Source organism: Felis catus, chromosome E2, assembly GCF_018350175.1.
Source record: "Felis catus isolate Fca126 chromosome E2, F.catus_Fca126_mat1.0, whole genome shotgun sequence".
NCBI lineage: Eukaryota > Metazoa > Chordata > Mammalia > Carnivora > Felidae > Felis > Felis catus.
The window spans coordinates 20,110,590-20,126,440 of NC_058382.1; the positions used below are offsets into that span (position 1 = coordinate 20,110,590).

The 15,851-nt window shown below is 42.6% G+C and overlaps 1 protein-coding gene across 10 annotated transcripts in view; it reads right to left on the bottom strand.

The window, feature by feature from the left end:
• Positions 1-15,851, bottom strand: part of TDRD12 (tudor domain containing 12) — a 72,229-nt gene that overhangs the window by 20,132 nt on the left and 36,246 nt on the right. For 5 of the 10 annotated variants that reach the window (XM_045046533.1, XM_006941462.5, XM_045046534.1 and 2 more), the window contains 11 exons: positions 15,120-15,180; positions 14,682-14,789; positions 12,831-13,016; positions 11,107-11,263; positions 10,517-10,644; positions 8,942-9,133; positions 8,564-8,692; positions 7,559-7,676; positions 6,763-6,902; positions 6,409-6,629; positions 3,870-3,969 (listed from right to left, as the gene is read on the bottom strand). In XM_045046533.1, the coding sequence (XP_044902468.1) occupies positions 3,870-3,969; positions 6,409-6,629; positions 6,763-6,902; positions 7,559-7,676; positions 8,564-8,692; positions 8,942-9,133; positions 10,517-10,644; positions 11,107-11,263; positions 12,831-13,016; positions 14,682-14,789; positions 15,120-15,180 (1,540 nt within the window). Of the gene's footprint in view, positions 1-2,305; positions 2,528-3,869; positions 3,970-6,408; positions 6,630-6,762; positions 7,529-7,558; positions 7,677-8,146; positions 8,269-8,563; positions 8,693-8,941; positions 9,134-10,516; positions 10,645-11,106; positions 11,264-12,830; positions 13,017-14,681; positions 14,790-15,119; positions 15,181-15,851 lie in introns of those variants that run through there. The other 5 variants (XM_019819621.3, XM_019819622.3, XM_045046536.1 and 2 more) reach the window with 5 other exon arrangements.

Consider the following 15,851-nt stretch of genomic DNA (forward strand, 5'->3'; position numbering starts at 1 on the left):
GGTTTGGCGAGTTCTTACACACACACACACACACACACACACACACACACACACACACAATCATATGAGCCAGCAATTCCACTGTCTCACTCAAAAAACGTGAAGATACAGATCTAAAAAGATTTGTAACACAGAAATTCACAGCAGCCAGAAACTGCAAACAACTCAAATGGCATGAACTTGTGAACAGACAGGCAATCCACGGGAATCCTACTCGATAAGGAAAAAGGTGAATCTCAAAAGCATTACGCTGAATAACAGAGATAAGACTCAAAAGACTACGTATTGTATGATTCCATTACAAGAAATTCTAGTAAACACAAAGGTCTAGTGACAGAAAGCAAGTCCAGGGGCTGCCAGGAGTTGGGGTTGGGGTTGAGGGGCCAGGAGAGACCTTTCTGAGGCAATAATAATGTTCATATCTTGACTGTGGCAGTGGTTACATGATTGTACATATTTCTCAAAACTCAACAAACTATACATTTAAAATAATGATTTTTACTGTATGCACACTGAACCTCAATAGAGATTAAAAGGGAGGATCATTTAGAGGGGTTCTGGGAAGGTGACAGTGGTGAAGTGTCATGTGTTTTGACTCTGAATCCCCATGTAAAGACAGAGCAATGAGATGGCAAAACCAAATACTGGGGGCATACTTTACAACAAAGCTAATCGACAAAATATCCCCCACAGACCCCAAAATAAAAGCAGATGAGGAAGATAACAAAGGAGAAAATCTAAGTGACCTTGGGTTTCATGATGACTCTGTGGATATGCCAAAAGCATGATTCCATGAGAAAAACAAGTGGAAAGTTGGGACTTCATTACAATTAAAAACCTCTGCTCTGCAAAAGGCACCCTAAGGAGAATGAAAAGACAAGCCACAAGACTAGGAGAAAATTTTTGCAAACCACGTATCTGATAAAGGACTGGTATCCAAAATCTACAAAGAACTCTTAAAACTCAACAGTTAGAAAACAGACAACCCAATTAAAAAATGGGCAAAACACCCTGAACAGAGAGCTCACCAAAGAAGACATACGGGTGACAAGTAAGCACACGAAAAGATGCCCAACATCAAACATCATCAGGGAACTGCAAATTGAAACAATCAGGTACCACTACACACCTACTGGCATGGACAGAATCCAAAACGCTGACAACATCAGCTACTGGAGAGGAGTGAAGCAACAGGACCTCTCATTCTTTGCTGGTAGGAATACAAATGGTGCAGTCACTTCAGATAACAGTGGGGCAGTTTCTTACGGAGATAAACAGCCTTACTATACAAGCCAACAATCGCATTCCTTGCCATTATCCAAATGAGTTGAAGGCTTACGTCTGCACAAAAACCTGCACACAAATATTTACCATAGCTTTATTCATAATTGCCAAAACATGGAAGCAAGTGAGATGTCCTTCAAAAGGTGAATGGATACACTATGGTATACTGAGCAATAAAAAGAAATGACCTATTAAGGGATAAAAAGAAGCCAGTTTGAAAAATGAAAAAAGCCAGAAAAGCCTACATAAGGTACAGTTCCAACTGTATGACATTCTAGAAAAGGCAAAAATATGAGACAGTAAAGTATCAGCGACTGCTGAGAGTTTCAGGGAAGAGAGGAAGGGTGGAGCAGGGGGGTCCTGAGCCGTTGAAGAGTTCTGTGGCACCAATGTAGAGTCATGTGTCACTCTGCATTTGGTAAAATCCACCGAATGTTCGCTACAGGGAATGAATCCTAATGTAAACTACAGACTTCCGTTAACAACTAAACGTATCAACGCTGACTCATCTATTGTCACACATGTGCCACACTAATGCAAGATGTTACTAATAGGGGGAAGCTGTTGGGGTGGTATCGGGAACTCTGTATTTTCTGTTCAGTGTTTCTGTAAACTTAAACTGCTCTAAAAAATAAATATCTAGAGGCGCCTGGATGGCTCAGTCAGCTAAGCGTCCAACTTTGGCTCAGGTCACAATGTCACTGTGAGTTCAAGCCCCACATCAGCCTCTCTGCTGTCAGCACAGAGCCCGCTTCAGATCCTCTGTCTCCCTCACTATTCCTCCCTGATTCGTGAGCGTGCACATACACGTGCTTTCTCTCTTAAAAATAGTAATCATTTAAAAATACATAAGTAAAGTATCTATTAATTTAAACAACAACAACAAAATAAGCAGATGAGCCAAACCCAGCCGCATCACGAAGCCTGCGTGTATCACTGTCTGTGCAGGAAGAAGCACATGCAAGAGCCTAAACACAGGAGTCCACAAGCGGCTACAGGTACTCAGTGAAAACACCGTGGGTGGGGGCGGGGGTGGGGGCGGGGCGGGGTGGAGGGAGGGCCAGTGAGACGGGAGCAACTGAGCCTGGCAGGTTTTCTTCCATTCCAACAGTGGGTGAAGGCTGGAGCCCCAGGAAGTCTCCAAACTATCCATCCAAAGACAACAGAGATGAAGGGCCAGATGCAGGTGGGAGACGGAAATGGAGCCAGGAAATCTGCACAGTCTCAGAAACTATGTCCCCACCTATTTTAATTGCAAGAAAGAAACAGCAGAAAAGGAAACTTGGAAATTATCAATGTTACCCTGACTCAGACATTCTAAAATTCAAGGGAAATGTATTTTATCTGAAAAGGAGCTGTAGCAAAGTATTAAGACCAAATTCCATATTAAGTTATAACAAAAAAGAGAATAAGGAGAGTAACAGTCCCTACAGATAATGGGGGAGTCACTGGGAAAGATGTACCCACAACCTAGATCAAAACTGTACCCTTCAACTTGAAAACAAGCTACCTTCCCTCTTGTTAATTAAGAAAATAATGGGGAGCCGGGCTGGCTCAGTCAGTGGAGCATGCAACTCTTGATCTTGAGATTGTGAGTTCAAGCTCCACAGGTGTGTGTGTATATATATATGTGTGTGTATATGTGTGTGTGTGTGTGTGTGTGTGTGTATACGTATATATATATATAATCCTCTCGAGAGGGAGAGAGAATATATATATATATATATATATATATGCATATATATATACACACACACACACATATATACACACACACACATATATATATATACATAGAGAGACATACGTGATAAACAACATGTATAAAGGAACATAGACCAGAAAAACTTAGAAATGAGGTAACAGAACTAGGGAGACAGAACAGCACAAATGAGCAGAACATAGTTGCTTTAGGGAAAAGGGAAGGTAAAAAGAAGTCCTGAACTCAAGAAGAAAGGAAGAGGGGCGCCTGGGTGGCTTAGTCGGTTAAGTGTCCGACTTCGGCTCAGGTCATGATCTCCCGGTTTGTGGGTTCGAGCCCCACATTGGACTCTGTGCTGACAGCTTGGAGCCTGGAGCCTGCTTTGGATTCTGTGTCTCCCTCTCTCTCTGCCCCTCCCCTGCTTGTGCTCTCTCTCAAAAATCAATAAACATCAAAAAAATTTAAAAACAAAAAGAAGAAAAGAAGAAGTATTAAAAAGGATTCAAAAGAAAGTGACAAACTCTTAAGTCAGCAACTTTATCTACATTTCAGAATTTCCTCAAAGGACCATGGATATCGTGAAGAGACATGTGTTATCACTGCACTATTTTTAATAGTCCCCAATGGAAACAACTTTCTTTCTGAAAGTACAACTAAAAAAAATCCTTTGATTGTTGAGGTTGGTTTATCTATTTTCTCATTTGATGTTGGTTTTCTAAATAAACTGGGGTCTTGAAATAAGGCATCTCATAAGGACACATGGCTACTGTCACATTAATGGTGGTACATGAATAGCGTCATAATTATTCTGCTCCTATGAATGGAATATGTTCATTAAAATGGTCATTAATTACTGGACAAAAGGATCTTCAGCAAAACTTACTTTGATGTATCCAAATGTTGGTAGAGTTTGGTTGGATAATCTCCTTGGCATGTCTATTTCTGGATTAATATGGTGTCGATCAGGACAGATCCTTTTGTCTCTGAAAAAAAAAAGTAACCGGGTTTTAAAAACAAACAAAAAAACAGTAATTTTAATGTATTTTAAAGTATTCTTCAGGAAAATTAATCTGTAATTGAAATCAGAGAACTTTTATCCCAAATACTTTAAAGTTAACCATTTTAAATACTTTAGACACTAACAACATGCACATTACTGAAAAAGGGTCCTAAAATTTAATTAACACTAAATAAACTTCAAGAGTTACTTCATTATTTCTCTAGACAGTCTGTAAATGAACAAAATGTACTTCCAAAACAAAGACCCTGAAATCAGAAATTCATCCCCACAACCCACAACAAAGGCTACTAATAACCTCTAAACCAGAAGTCGCTCTGTAACCCAAACTGAGAAAACAGAGCTTCTGTTTCAAAAGTCAATATTCTGTTTAAAGGCATAATAGAAACTGCCACTAATAACCTGTTTAACGTACCATAATTCAAAAAAGTTAATGTCAACAGTTATCTGATAGATACTAGACTCCTCCTATCCAGTCCCAGTGATCACAGATCAAGCACTGGTATCATGTCCGGATCAGGGAGAAGGCTCCCGTGACTGTTAAGATAACCATCCTCTCCAAGTTGATTTATAGTATCAACACACATGCTATCAAAATTCAGACAATGTTTCTGAAGAAACTGACAAGCCTATTCCAAAATGTATGTGGAGATGGAGCGGACTTAAAAGTCAAAACAACCTTGACAAAGAGCAAAGTTGGAGAATTTGCATACCAGGTTCCAAGACTTGCTAAAGTATAAGCTACAGTACTTAAGAAAGTGTGGTGCCGGTGTAAGAACAAAGAGACCAATGTAACACAGTCCACAAACAGACCACATATGCTATCATCTGGTTTATGTCAAAGGCACCAACCGAGTGACAACACATTGATGTTTTAAATAAAGGCCACTGGAGCAAATGATTACCCACGTGGAAAAAAGTAACCCTTGCCCCATACCTCACACTTGAAACAAAAATTCTCACTCTAGATTATATACCTAAGTGTGAAACCATCCATAAAGCTTCTAGAAGAAAATACAGAAGAATGTCTTCATGACCTAGAGACAGGCAAATATTTCTTACATAAGGACACTAAACAATAGTAACCATGAAATAGTTCATCAAAATTAAAAAGGTCTGCTCACCAAAAGACTTACAATGAAAAGGCGGGCACCTGAGTGGCTCAGTCGGTTAAATATCTGACTCTTGATTTTGGCTGAGGTCATCATCTCATGGTTAGGGAGTTCAAGCCCCACCTCTGGCTCTTGGGATTCTCTCTGTCCCTTGCTCTCTCTGCCCCTCCCTTGCTCTCATAATTAATTAATTAGTTAATTAATTAAAAGTAGTAAATAAAAAATTAAAAGCACAGTGAAAAGGCAAGCCATGAACTGGGAGAAGAGCTCAAGGCATATATCTGACAAAGTAGTTGTATGTCGAATAAATAAACTACTCCTACAAAGCAGTAAGAAAAAGAATAACACCCAATTTAAAAAAATTGGCAAAAGAGGGGCACTTGGGTGGCTCTAGCTGGCTAAGCCTCAGACTCTAGATTTCGGCTCAGGTCATGATCTCGTGATTTGGGGGATCAAGCCATGGGCTGGGCTCTGCACTGAGTGTGGAGCCTGCTTGGGATTCTCTCTTTCTCCCTCACTCTCTCTGCCCATCTCACCCACCAAATAAATAAAAATTTTTTTTAATGGGCAAAAGAACTGAACAGACACTTCACAAGAAAAGGACGGTCAAATGTCCCAGAAGCATATGAAAAGACACTCCACATCATAAATTACTAGGGAAATACAAATGGAAACCACCACCCCCGCCAACACCGTGTTGTCGGTGAGGATATGGAGAAACTCTGCTCTCCCACACACTGCTGACGGGGTCATGAACCCGTCACACACCTTGGGAAGGTTAGACAGGCGCTCACCCCATGACCCAGCAATCCCAAAGTCTACACCCAAGAGAAATGGGTGCGTGTTTCCACAAAGGGACATGTGCAAGAGTGTTCAGGGGAGTTTCATACATAATAGCCAAAAGCTGGAAACAACTGCTCTCCCATCAACAGGAAAATGGATGTATACATTGTGATATATTCATACAATAGAGTATCGAGCCATTAAATCCACAGATAAATAAATCCACCCAATACACACAGGAACAGAGATGAATGTTGCAGATAGTAAGCTGAACGTACAGTTCCATTTATATAAAGTTGGGAAACGAGCAAAATTCATCAATGTTGACAGATACTTAGGGGCAGTTACTTCCAGGGGGAGGGCAGATTGGGAAGGAGCATGGGGAGAACCTCTAGGACTGGGTGGTGGTGTATACTGTGCGTACATATGTAAAGGTCTTCTAGCAGTAAAAGTATATCACTGTGCACTTTACTGTACATTTCAAGGTTTTAAACAAACGACTGGCTTACTTGCAAAAACCAAAAGACTTAAGATACGGACAAAGAGGCCTTCGGGCTTTCTTATCTTCTTTGGCTTCCAGAACCCCCGCAGTAAACTCATACAGCTCCACGGGAATCTTGGCATTGGCCCGCTCCAGGTAGCGCAGGACCCCGACCGCGTGGCACGCATTTCTCTCCGTCAGCAGCAAGACAGATTTGGTTTTCTTATCTCCCTGTTCTGCAGGAGAACCCTTAAAATCGGGGGCGAATAAAGGAAGCAGGTCGTCCATCCCAGTCTAACTGATAAAACCCCGCGGACTCTGCATTTCTCATTGCACAGAAAATGCCAGGGGAATATTTAGAGATAACGAAAATTAATCAAACCTGTTCGGTTGGACTCTGAAAATGGTCAGACATGCAATACAGACGCCCACCAAAAATCTTTGGTGAGGAAGGGAAGCTGAAGTGAATCACGCACGTGGCATCGGTGATGGTCAAGAGCGGTATGCAGTCGTCAGTTAAGGCTGGAGACAAGGATCCGACAACCACAGATGAGGCGTAGCTCCCTGCACTGACGCTACACAGCAATTCTGTAACCGTACCTCAACACGTGTCTCTACCGCACTTCACTGAGTAGGTGCCAACAAACTCCTTCCCCGACTCCCCCCCAAAATGTCACAGCCCCGCGATCACATTCCAGAGAAAAGTCGTCTCCCTAACTTTAGCTTGGAAAATGCCCCTATTACAAATCTAGGCTGCCCATCTATTTTTCACTTATCTTACAGTTTGACTTTCAGATCTCTAACGTCATTGTTCACAACCATCTGTGACAGATTTCGTCAGAGGCGTGCGTGCGCAGACACACACACACACACACACACACACACACACACACACACACACACGAGATGGTGGCCCTCAACCTGCAGCCCCAGGGACAAGGTCTGTGCTAAGGGCTGTTGCCTTCTGCCACGAGTGCTCCGGGGCCCCCGCATTCGCCTCAACACCAAAATCTTAATGGAGTTTAACTTTCATTTTGGGATTGACGTTACTAATAAATTCTCAGGAGATCTGCGAAGTGATGAGAAATTTGGAGATGAGATATTCAAATAAGCTGAAGACATGATTCCCATCGGCTCAGCAGCCTTCTCTAAACAGAAGTAGAAATTAAAACACTTACCTAATACAACGTGAGAGCCAGAACTTAACTTCTTCTTCCACTGTTCTAAAACACTTTTTAAATTAAAAACCGTTTCTTTATGCATTTTCAAGCAAAATATTGAACTGCTTTCTACTACCTAAAGATGAAACCAAATAAGCCAGTTCACAGTCAGGAACATAAGCTTAAAGTTAACTGTTCCATCAATAATTACCAGTATAAAACATTTAAAATTATCTGTGAGGGTATTTATCTCATCGATCCACTAATTGTAAGAACAAGATTGATTGTAAGTTTAAATAAATGTATTTCTAAAATTCTACAGTTTGTATCTAAAAGCTTGCTCAACTGAAACAAACATTATTTTGCTAAAACCATTTTCCTTCCTTTTAAGTAATGCACGCACATATAGATGTGTGTATTTATACACGTGGATATACACGTATACACACACACACACACCAAATTTATGTGCCAACACACATCACATCTTTTCACAAGACCTCCAGTTCATCATTGCTGAAAGGTGGATATACTGATTCTTGTATTTTAATTTGTATTTGGCTTCATTTACACATTTTAGTATTAACTTATGTAGAATTAGATTAATTAAATCTGTAGACAATTTATTTGGCTTTTCTAGCCATATGATGCGATCTCTTGGTGTTACTGTCTCCGGTTTTTTAAACAGAGGCTACAGAAGACGCTGGCATTTCTTCGTGAATGGGATCCTTTTAACGACAAAGCACAAAGCACCCTCCTTGGGGAATGTCTGCTTCCATGGAAAGGATGGTCCCACCTACTGAGCTCCTCCCTCCAGGCCCCCCCAGCACCCCCCAACCCCCGCTGTCCTTTCTCACTGCTGTCTATTCTCTGCAGCACCAGCCACCTCCTCCTCTGACTGATAAACTTGTACAGCTTTATTCCCCTGGCAAATATTTAACTACCTGGTAGTTCTCTGATGATTTTGAGATTCAATCATGGTTTAAACAAAAAATATAGACATTTTATGTGTGGAAGGCTCACCTTACACACGATTTCTGTTTCAGCTACAGAACTGGTGAAGATCAAGGTCTTTTGTGCTTGACTTGGAATGAAATCTAGAGTCTGGAGTAAAGTAGAGGTTTTTTCACATTCCAGGCAAAGGTGCACTACCTGGTAACGAAAGGCAGAAACAGTGTGGTTTTAAACACATTCCAGGTGCCCCAGCTTCACTTTTCATCGCTAAGTTAGGATTTTAACAGAAAACAATGTATAGAACGACAACATAAATCTAAATACACGATTATAGACTCGTGTAGATGAAAGCTGCAAAATTTTACTTTATTAAGCCATGAAATGGAGGCTACCTGCTTGTGTTCCTCAGCCCTTGACCGCCCCCACCCCATGCCCACGAGCCCGCACCTGCTGGACGCTGCCATAGAGAGCAGCCTCTTCCATGGCCGTGACCACAACGTAGGGGTCATTCATGAACTCTTTCATCAACTGTTCTATATGTCTGCTCCAATGAACTCCAACGGCAACAATCTGATGTGGTGCAGATTCCCTTTCTTCAACATCAATGTTTTTTTTGAAGTTATCTAATATAGCGAACATCTAAAAAAGTGAGTATAATTAATTTCATTTTTATTTCAAAAGGGAATAACAGTTGGTTGACAGGAACATAAGTGGTAAAGAATTGCACACTTTCTGTTCTCAGAGTGGAGAAGGCCTTTCCAAAGAAAGAAGAAAACTACAAAGGAGAGAATGTTAAGTATAAACAAAATCAAAACACAAACGGTATCTGGGTGAAATGCGTGTGACATATGCAACCAAGAATTAATATCCTTACATAAAAAGTTCTACGAATGGACTAGAAAAAGGTGATCCTGCCGACAGAAAATAAGCAGAGAAAATGAACAAGCAGTTCACAGAAGAACAGTAGGAGTGGCCGGTATACAAGTCAGCCAGGAAGTACAGATTATGCTCACGAGACACCATACGTAACGAGGAGACTGGAAATGAAAGCCGGACCAAGCCGGCCACAGGGCATGTGGTGTGGTGGCGCATTGTCCATGGGAGCGTAAACCGGTCTCTGCTTTCAGAAAGGCAACTATATGATGCAGTATTCTGGATGTTAGTTTTGCAAATAAGAACTGAGGCTTTAGAGGCATTCAGAAACCCTGCACAGGCCATACAGTCAGCAAGTAACAAAGCCCAGACTTGAACCTGGGGGTGTCCTTGCTCCCAAATGAAATGCCTGTGGTCATCGTGTTATGCTGTGCCCAAGAAATGCCTTCTTATAGGAATTCAGAGTCTTTGATCCATTAATCCCCTTCCTAGGAATTTATCCTAAGGGAAACACGCAAGAAAGATGTATGTTCTTTAGACACACACACACACACACACACACACACACACACACACAGCTAAATGTCCAAAAATAACACCATTTAAAAAATTATGTTACATCCACAGGACTCCCTATGTCCAGTGAACAATCGTGCGGTAGAATAATTACTAATAATACTCATGATGCTGCTTACTGGAAAATGCAAGTTATAAACTAGCCATAAAATAAGGCCTGATGTTGTTAGTCGTATGTACTGACACAGGAATTACTCCAAAACAGTAAGAGTGATCGCTCTGAGTGTCCGACTACGGATGCTGGGGTTTTTCAAGTACTCTTCTTTCCCTGTATCCCAAATTTTCTAAAATAAAACATATTGTTTCCATAATCGCAAAAATATCGGTATTTTAGAAAACCTCTCTGGAAAAGAATATTTGCTCTTCAAAGAGAACTTTAAAATTTGGGAAGACAATTTCAGACAAATTTTCTTTCTTCACAATGATCAAAGTTCTAAAGGGAAAACTTTTTTCGATGTACTGGCTTCCTCCCCAACTAGACGCTTTTCCAGATTCCTAAAAGCAGGTGAGACTTTCATCATATATATATCTATTTCCAAGTGATAATGACGTCTCGACGGACACCATACTTACTTCTTCGTTAGCTTCAAAGAATAATACTTCCACCTCATCCAAAATGAGGTGACAGAGCCTGAGAAATAACAAGCTCTGATACTGGAGAAGTCTCAGGAGGCTGTGCGGTGTCGTCACAATTATATCACCTGCGTTTAAGAAAAATTAACACTTCAGATTTTTCACAGGTTTTTCCAACATTTCCTTTGCTAAGATGCCACACGCTCTGTAGAACTGCCGTCTAAGGACACAAAACCTTGGGTTTTCTTGCTCACGTAGGTGCGGCCCGCCCATCCAGGCTAACACCTGTCTGTATCTGGTTAAATACCTGGGCACCCACCAGGTTTCGTGCTCCTCGAGGGCAGGGGGTGGGAGTTTAGTCAACATCTAACAGGAGATAGTCGATAAACAGTTGATAAGCGAATGAAATCATGTCGTTTTTTCAGTAAAACGGCCGTAAGCCAAGAGCGCCTTCGCCCACCAGGCCCACCCGTAACCCACGGTGCAGTCTGGACCGGTGATGACTGTGGCTGCATCATCACACATGCCTGCCTGGCAGGGCTCCGCTGTGCTCTGCAGGGCAAACCAAACAGCTTGAAGAAGATGCTTACAAGCCCTTGGAAGCTTCATGTTTTTGGCTTCATCTTTGTGGAGTCCGATTGTTAACAGCACTGGGTGAAGAGGCCTGGGGGACATGCCATAGTTCCCCAGTAATTCAAAAATCAACTGGGCCTTTTTCCACCCAGGGCACACGATGACTGCCAGGGGCTGCGAAGACAAACAGGTTCACATAATCTTGGACAAAACTTAGGAATTGAACAGAGTATATGCACAGCATGCAGAACATCTCTTTCTACAGAGTAAGCAATACGTAAATTTTTCTGCTGTCTCCATTGTCACGTAGGTCAGAAAAGATATGATTAAAACAGATTTAGACACACTGACTCAGATTTTCCTAGGGCTTACACTAAGCATGTCACAAGTATTTTGTTTTTTCTTTAAAACACTCCTACAGGGTAGGACCTACTATTACCTCATTTCTCCGATGAGGAGTCTGAGGCACAGAGAGGTAAAGTTAGGTGTCCAAGGCTGCACAGCTAATACGTGGTAGCAATAGGATCTGAACCCAGGCGGTCTGGCCCCAGAGCTCCTGCTCCTAAGTACCAGGGGAAATAACTGCCCCCTGAAGGGGGCCTTGAAAAGGTTAACATCTCTTCCTTAGGAGATTAAGTTTGCTACAGCAGCGTGTGACCCCTGACCTCCACCATCCCATAGTTCTCTCCTGAAGGTGCACCGCCTGCCCAACACCCTCCTGGACATACGGCGTCAATTTGCCGAAGACAAGAACAATTCTCCCCTTTCCTTTACGTAGATCCGGTGGGGGGCAGCTTCCGGGCGGCAGGTGTGAAAGCAGGCTGGCCATGGAGACGTGGAGAAAGCAGAAGGAATGAGAGGCAAGACCCGGACATAATTTCTGACCGGCCAGGGTTCTATCCGAGAACAATCAACATCTCGTCCATAGGGGTCAACCACTAACTGGGGGATGTAGATGTTTAAACCAACACACAATAACTTAGTACAGAAAAGGAAATCATTAAAACGACACGACGTGGCAGAATCAGAAAAATGAGCATCTCTTCTAAGCACGACTGGTCCTTTCTTACTGCCAGTTTTCACCATTCTGCTGAGTAACGGAACCATCCATAGCACAGCCTCTGAGACAGGTCTGAGACAGAGGCGCTCCGTGCCAGAGTCCCCCTGACCGCCCAGACCTCGAGAGCAGGTGTCACTACCCCACCATCCCCTATGCCCACACCCCATTTCTCTCCTTTCCACCACCTGCAGATTCCTGCATACAGGAAAACAAAAGATGACACAACAGTGGGGGGTGTTCGGGAATAATTAAAAGAATACGGGACGAGATGACAGGAAAACCTAAACTCTAATCCCATTTCTTGTCAACTTCTCAGCTGTTCAGCATCTGTACCAGTAACTTTTCATGAGGCTAATTTTCTCATCCATGAAGTGGTGAAAACCATACATGGCCCATCTCACACAGTTACCATGACAGCTAGAGGAATTTAATCAGTGAAGTAAGTTTATAAGCTATACATCCATCCCTAAAAGCCAGAAATCTCTTGGCAGCCAATGGCCATCATGGGACTTCAAGGTGAGACTCACTGTCAGAGTCAATGACTCTGATAAGTTCCTGTCCTCTCATGGAAATCAAATGAGTAATGTAATGCAAGCTTCACCAAAGGTTAGGTTAAACTTAAAACCTTAAAAATAAATTTTTAAGCCATTTTACCGTGAAACAAAATCGTCTCCAACTTACTCCGTTTCTGCTCGGCAAAGACTTGTAGCAGCCCCCCGTTTGCAGAATCGTAAGGAGTGGCGGAAGGTACAGCAGAGGGTCATTTCCGCAGTGAGAAATGACCACCACGTCACAGCCCCTCGCTATGGGAGGCCAAGAGTAGGATTCAGTGTGGCTAGGTCCCGGAAACTTGTTTCTCTGGAGAGCCTACAAAACACCAACAACCGAAAACCCACAAATAAAGCACAGACCACAAAAACTCCCATCTCTTTGCTCACTTCACCCCCAACAGCCACTATGCGTTTGCTCAATCTGGTATTTTCTAACGCCTAACTTGACAAGTCCCCCTGAATCTTTTCTCAGCACCAAACTCCTGCCATGAGGCACTTGCTTTCCTGGGCTCCAAATCAAAAGGTTCGAACAGGCATTCCATGGACTGATCAGGTGCTTGGAGCTTGTCAGAGCAAGGACATGGCTTCTCCTCCTCCTCCTAATAATCTTGAGTATACCACCTTCACTTACAAAGTTTGTTTTAAATTTTTTAACGTTTCTGTATTTTTTAGAGAGAGACAGAGCGCAAGCGAGGGAGGGGCAGAGAGAGAGAGGGAGACACAGAATCGGAAACAGGCTCCAAGCTCTGAGCTGTCAGCACAGAGCCCGATGCGGGGCTCGAACTCACGGACCACGAGATCATGACCTTAGCCGAAGTCAGACACTTAACAGACTGAACCACCCAGGCACCCCGTAACATTTTCTTGACTGCCTACAGTTTGTTTCCTTCAGAATTCCTTTTGGTCTTTTCAAAAAAAGCATTTTGTTTTTAGGCGGGAGCTTTCTTCAAATGCCCACAGATCCCGGATGTGTGTTTGCACGGAGCAGGAGCACTAAAAGCTGACTGAAGACACATGGGCCGGGCAGAGCTCGCTCCCAGGAGCATCACAGCCCTGCAGGAAGCCAGGGCAGTAAGAAGGCAGTTTTACTGGAAGAATTCCAAACAGCATCATCTGAAGGGCACTTCTGGATCGTCCAAGTTCCCTGCTGAGAGGCTGGCTGGGGATTCTCAGGAAGCAGAAGAGGGAAGTTCAGTACCCCCCACTTTGCTCCTTCCTCTGCTAGTCAGCCACACTCCGCTTCCCGTTCTCCATCTTCTGGAAGCCTGTGGAAATCCCTAGGCCACTAAAGGCTTCACTCCTATTTTAATTCCTCCTCCTGGTTTTAGTTTTTCCTTCTTCTTCTTCTTTTTTTTTTTTTTGAATCCAGAAGAAAATAGATAAACACATACAATTGATGGCAGGTCTCTACAACAGTTCTGAAAAGAACACTTGGAAGTAATCTTGTAACTGCCCTGGCAACTTGCCCTTCTAAGCACCTTTGCAGAGACACATCTGAAAACTTATTTCAGAAAAGCAGTAAGAGTTATACAGTGGTTTCTCCACAAAAGAATTCTTCACTTATAAGACGATAACCTGAACTTCAGAATAACTGAGGGGCGCCTGGGTGGCTCAGTCGGTTGAGCGTCCGACTTCGGCTCAGGTCATGATCTCACAGTTCGTGAGTTTGAGCCCCGTGTCGGGCTCTGTGCTGACAGCTCAGAGCCTGGAGGCTGCTTCAGATGCTGTGTCTCCTTCTCTCTCTGCCCCGCCCCTGCTCGCGCTCTGGCTCTGTCTCTCAAAAATAAATAAACGTAAAAAAAAAATAAATAAAATAAAAAAAAATAAATGAGACATCAGTAATAAAAAAGAAAAGCTGAAGAGAGAATTTCAAAAGCAAAGAAATTATTCAAGTGCAGCCTTGGAACTGTTTATTAAAAATCCTCCTGTGTTAGAACAGGTCAGTATTCCTTTGTGAGTGCCGATTCAGGGGCATTTTTACCTTTTTCATGTCAGCCGAAAGTGGCGATGTGTCAACCGACAAGCAAGGCTCGATCTTGTTCCGGAGCACAGCAAACGGCTGCGGGGACCCCGACCAAAGCTTCTGCAGCTAAGACAGCAGCCCATTAGATGCCCCACCCCCGGCACACGAGGTCAACCACTTTACGGGAAGGAAGGAGATGCCAGGGTCTGACTGCAATGTCAAAGTCTAGGTACATGTGCTTATCAAAACCCAAAATTAAAATTAAATTAAAATGAAAAAAGGAACAATTCTTCTAAAACAGTAACTCACTGGAGAATTTCTAAAGGGATGTTCTCAGGTAGAGTCCCCCACCTAAAGGGGTTTCTCTTCTAGTCTCAAATCCAGATGAGGAAGGAGAGGGATTTAAAGAGCAAACAGTTGGTTTTGATTTTTAATTTTTTTTTAGGGTTGTAATACCTTCTGAAGATCAGAGATTCCATCAGTTCTCAAAGGATCAGGATTTAAAAACTGCAGTAATCTATAAAATAGTTAAAAGGACAATTTGAAGAAAAAAAGTTTTATTTATATTTCCTCAACTGACTTATTTATATTTATTCATATTTATTATTTCCTCGACTGACTTATAATTTTAAATCTTCCTTGACAGAAGTAAAATGAAATAGATAGTTGGCCCCCAAGCAACCTGGGTTTGAACTGTGCACATCCTCTTCTACGTGGACTATTTACGGTACATTAATGAGAATGCATTTTCTCTGATGATTTTAACATTTTCTTTTCTCTAGCTTTACATTACTTTAAGAATACAGTATATAACACAGATAACCTACAAATAAATACGTGTTAACTGGCTGTGTTATTAGTAAGGCTTCTGGTCAACAGTAGGCTATGTGCAGTTGAGTTCGGGGGAGTCAAAAGTTATACACAGACTTTGAACTGTGTGGCTGGTTGACACTCCTAACCCCGTGTCTGTTCAAGGGTCACTCGTATATCCCAAGGCATAGCTGTGAAATTACTGCTTTATCCTGTTTTTCCCTGTTTATTGTGATACGAAGGCCACAGAGGTCATGCCGGTACCGTGCTTGCCCCCGAACTCCGACCCCCAGACTACGGACAGTGTCGCCAATCCCAGGGGCACTTGTTCTGAACAAGGAGAAAGACTGCATGATCACTAGGTCACCTCCTGTTGCT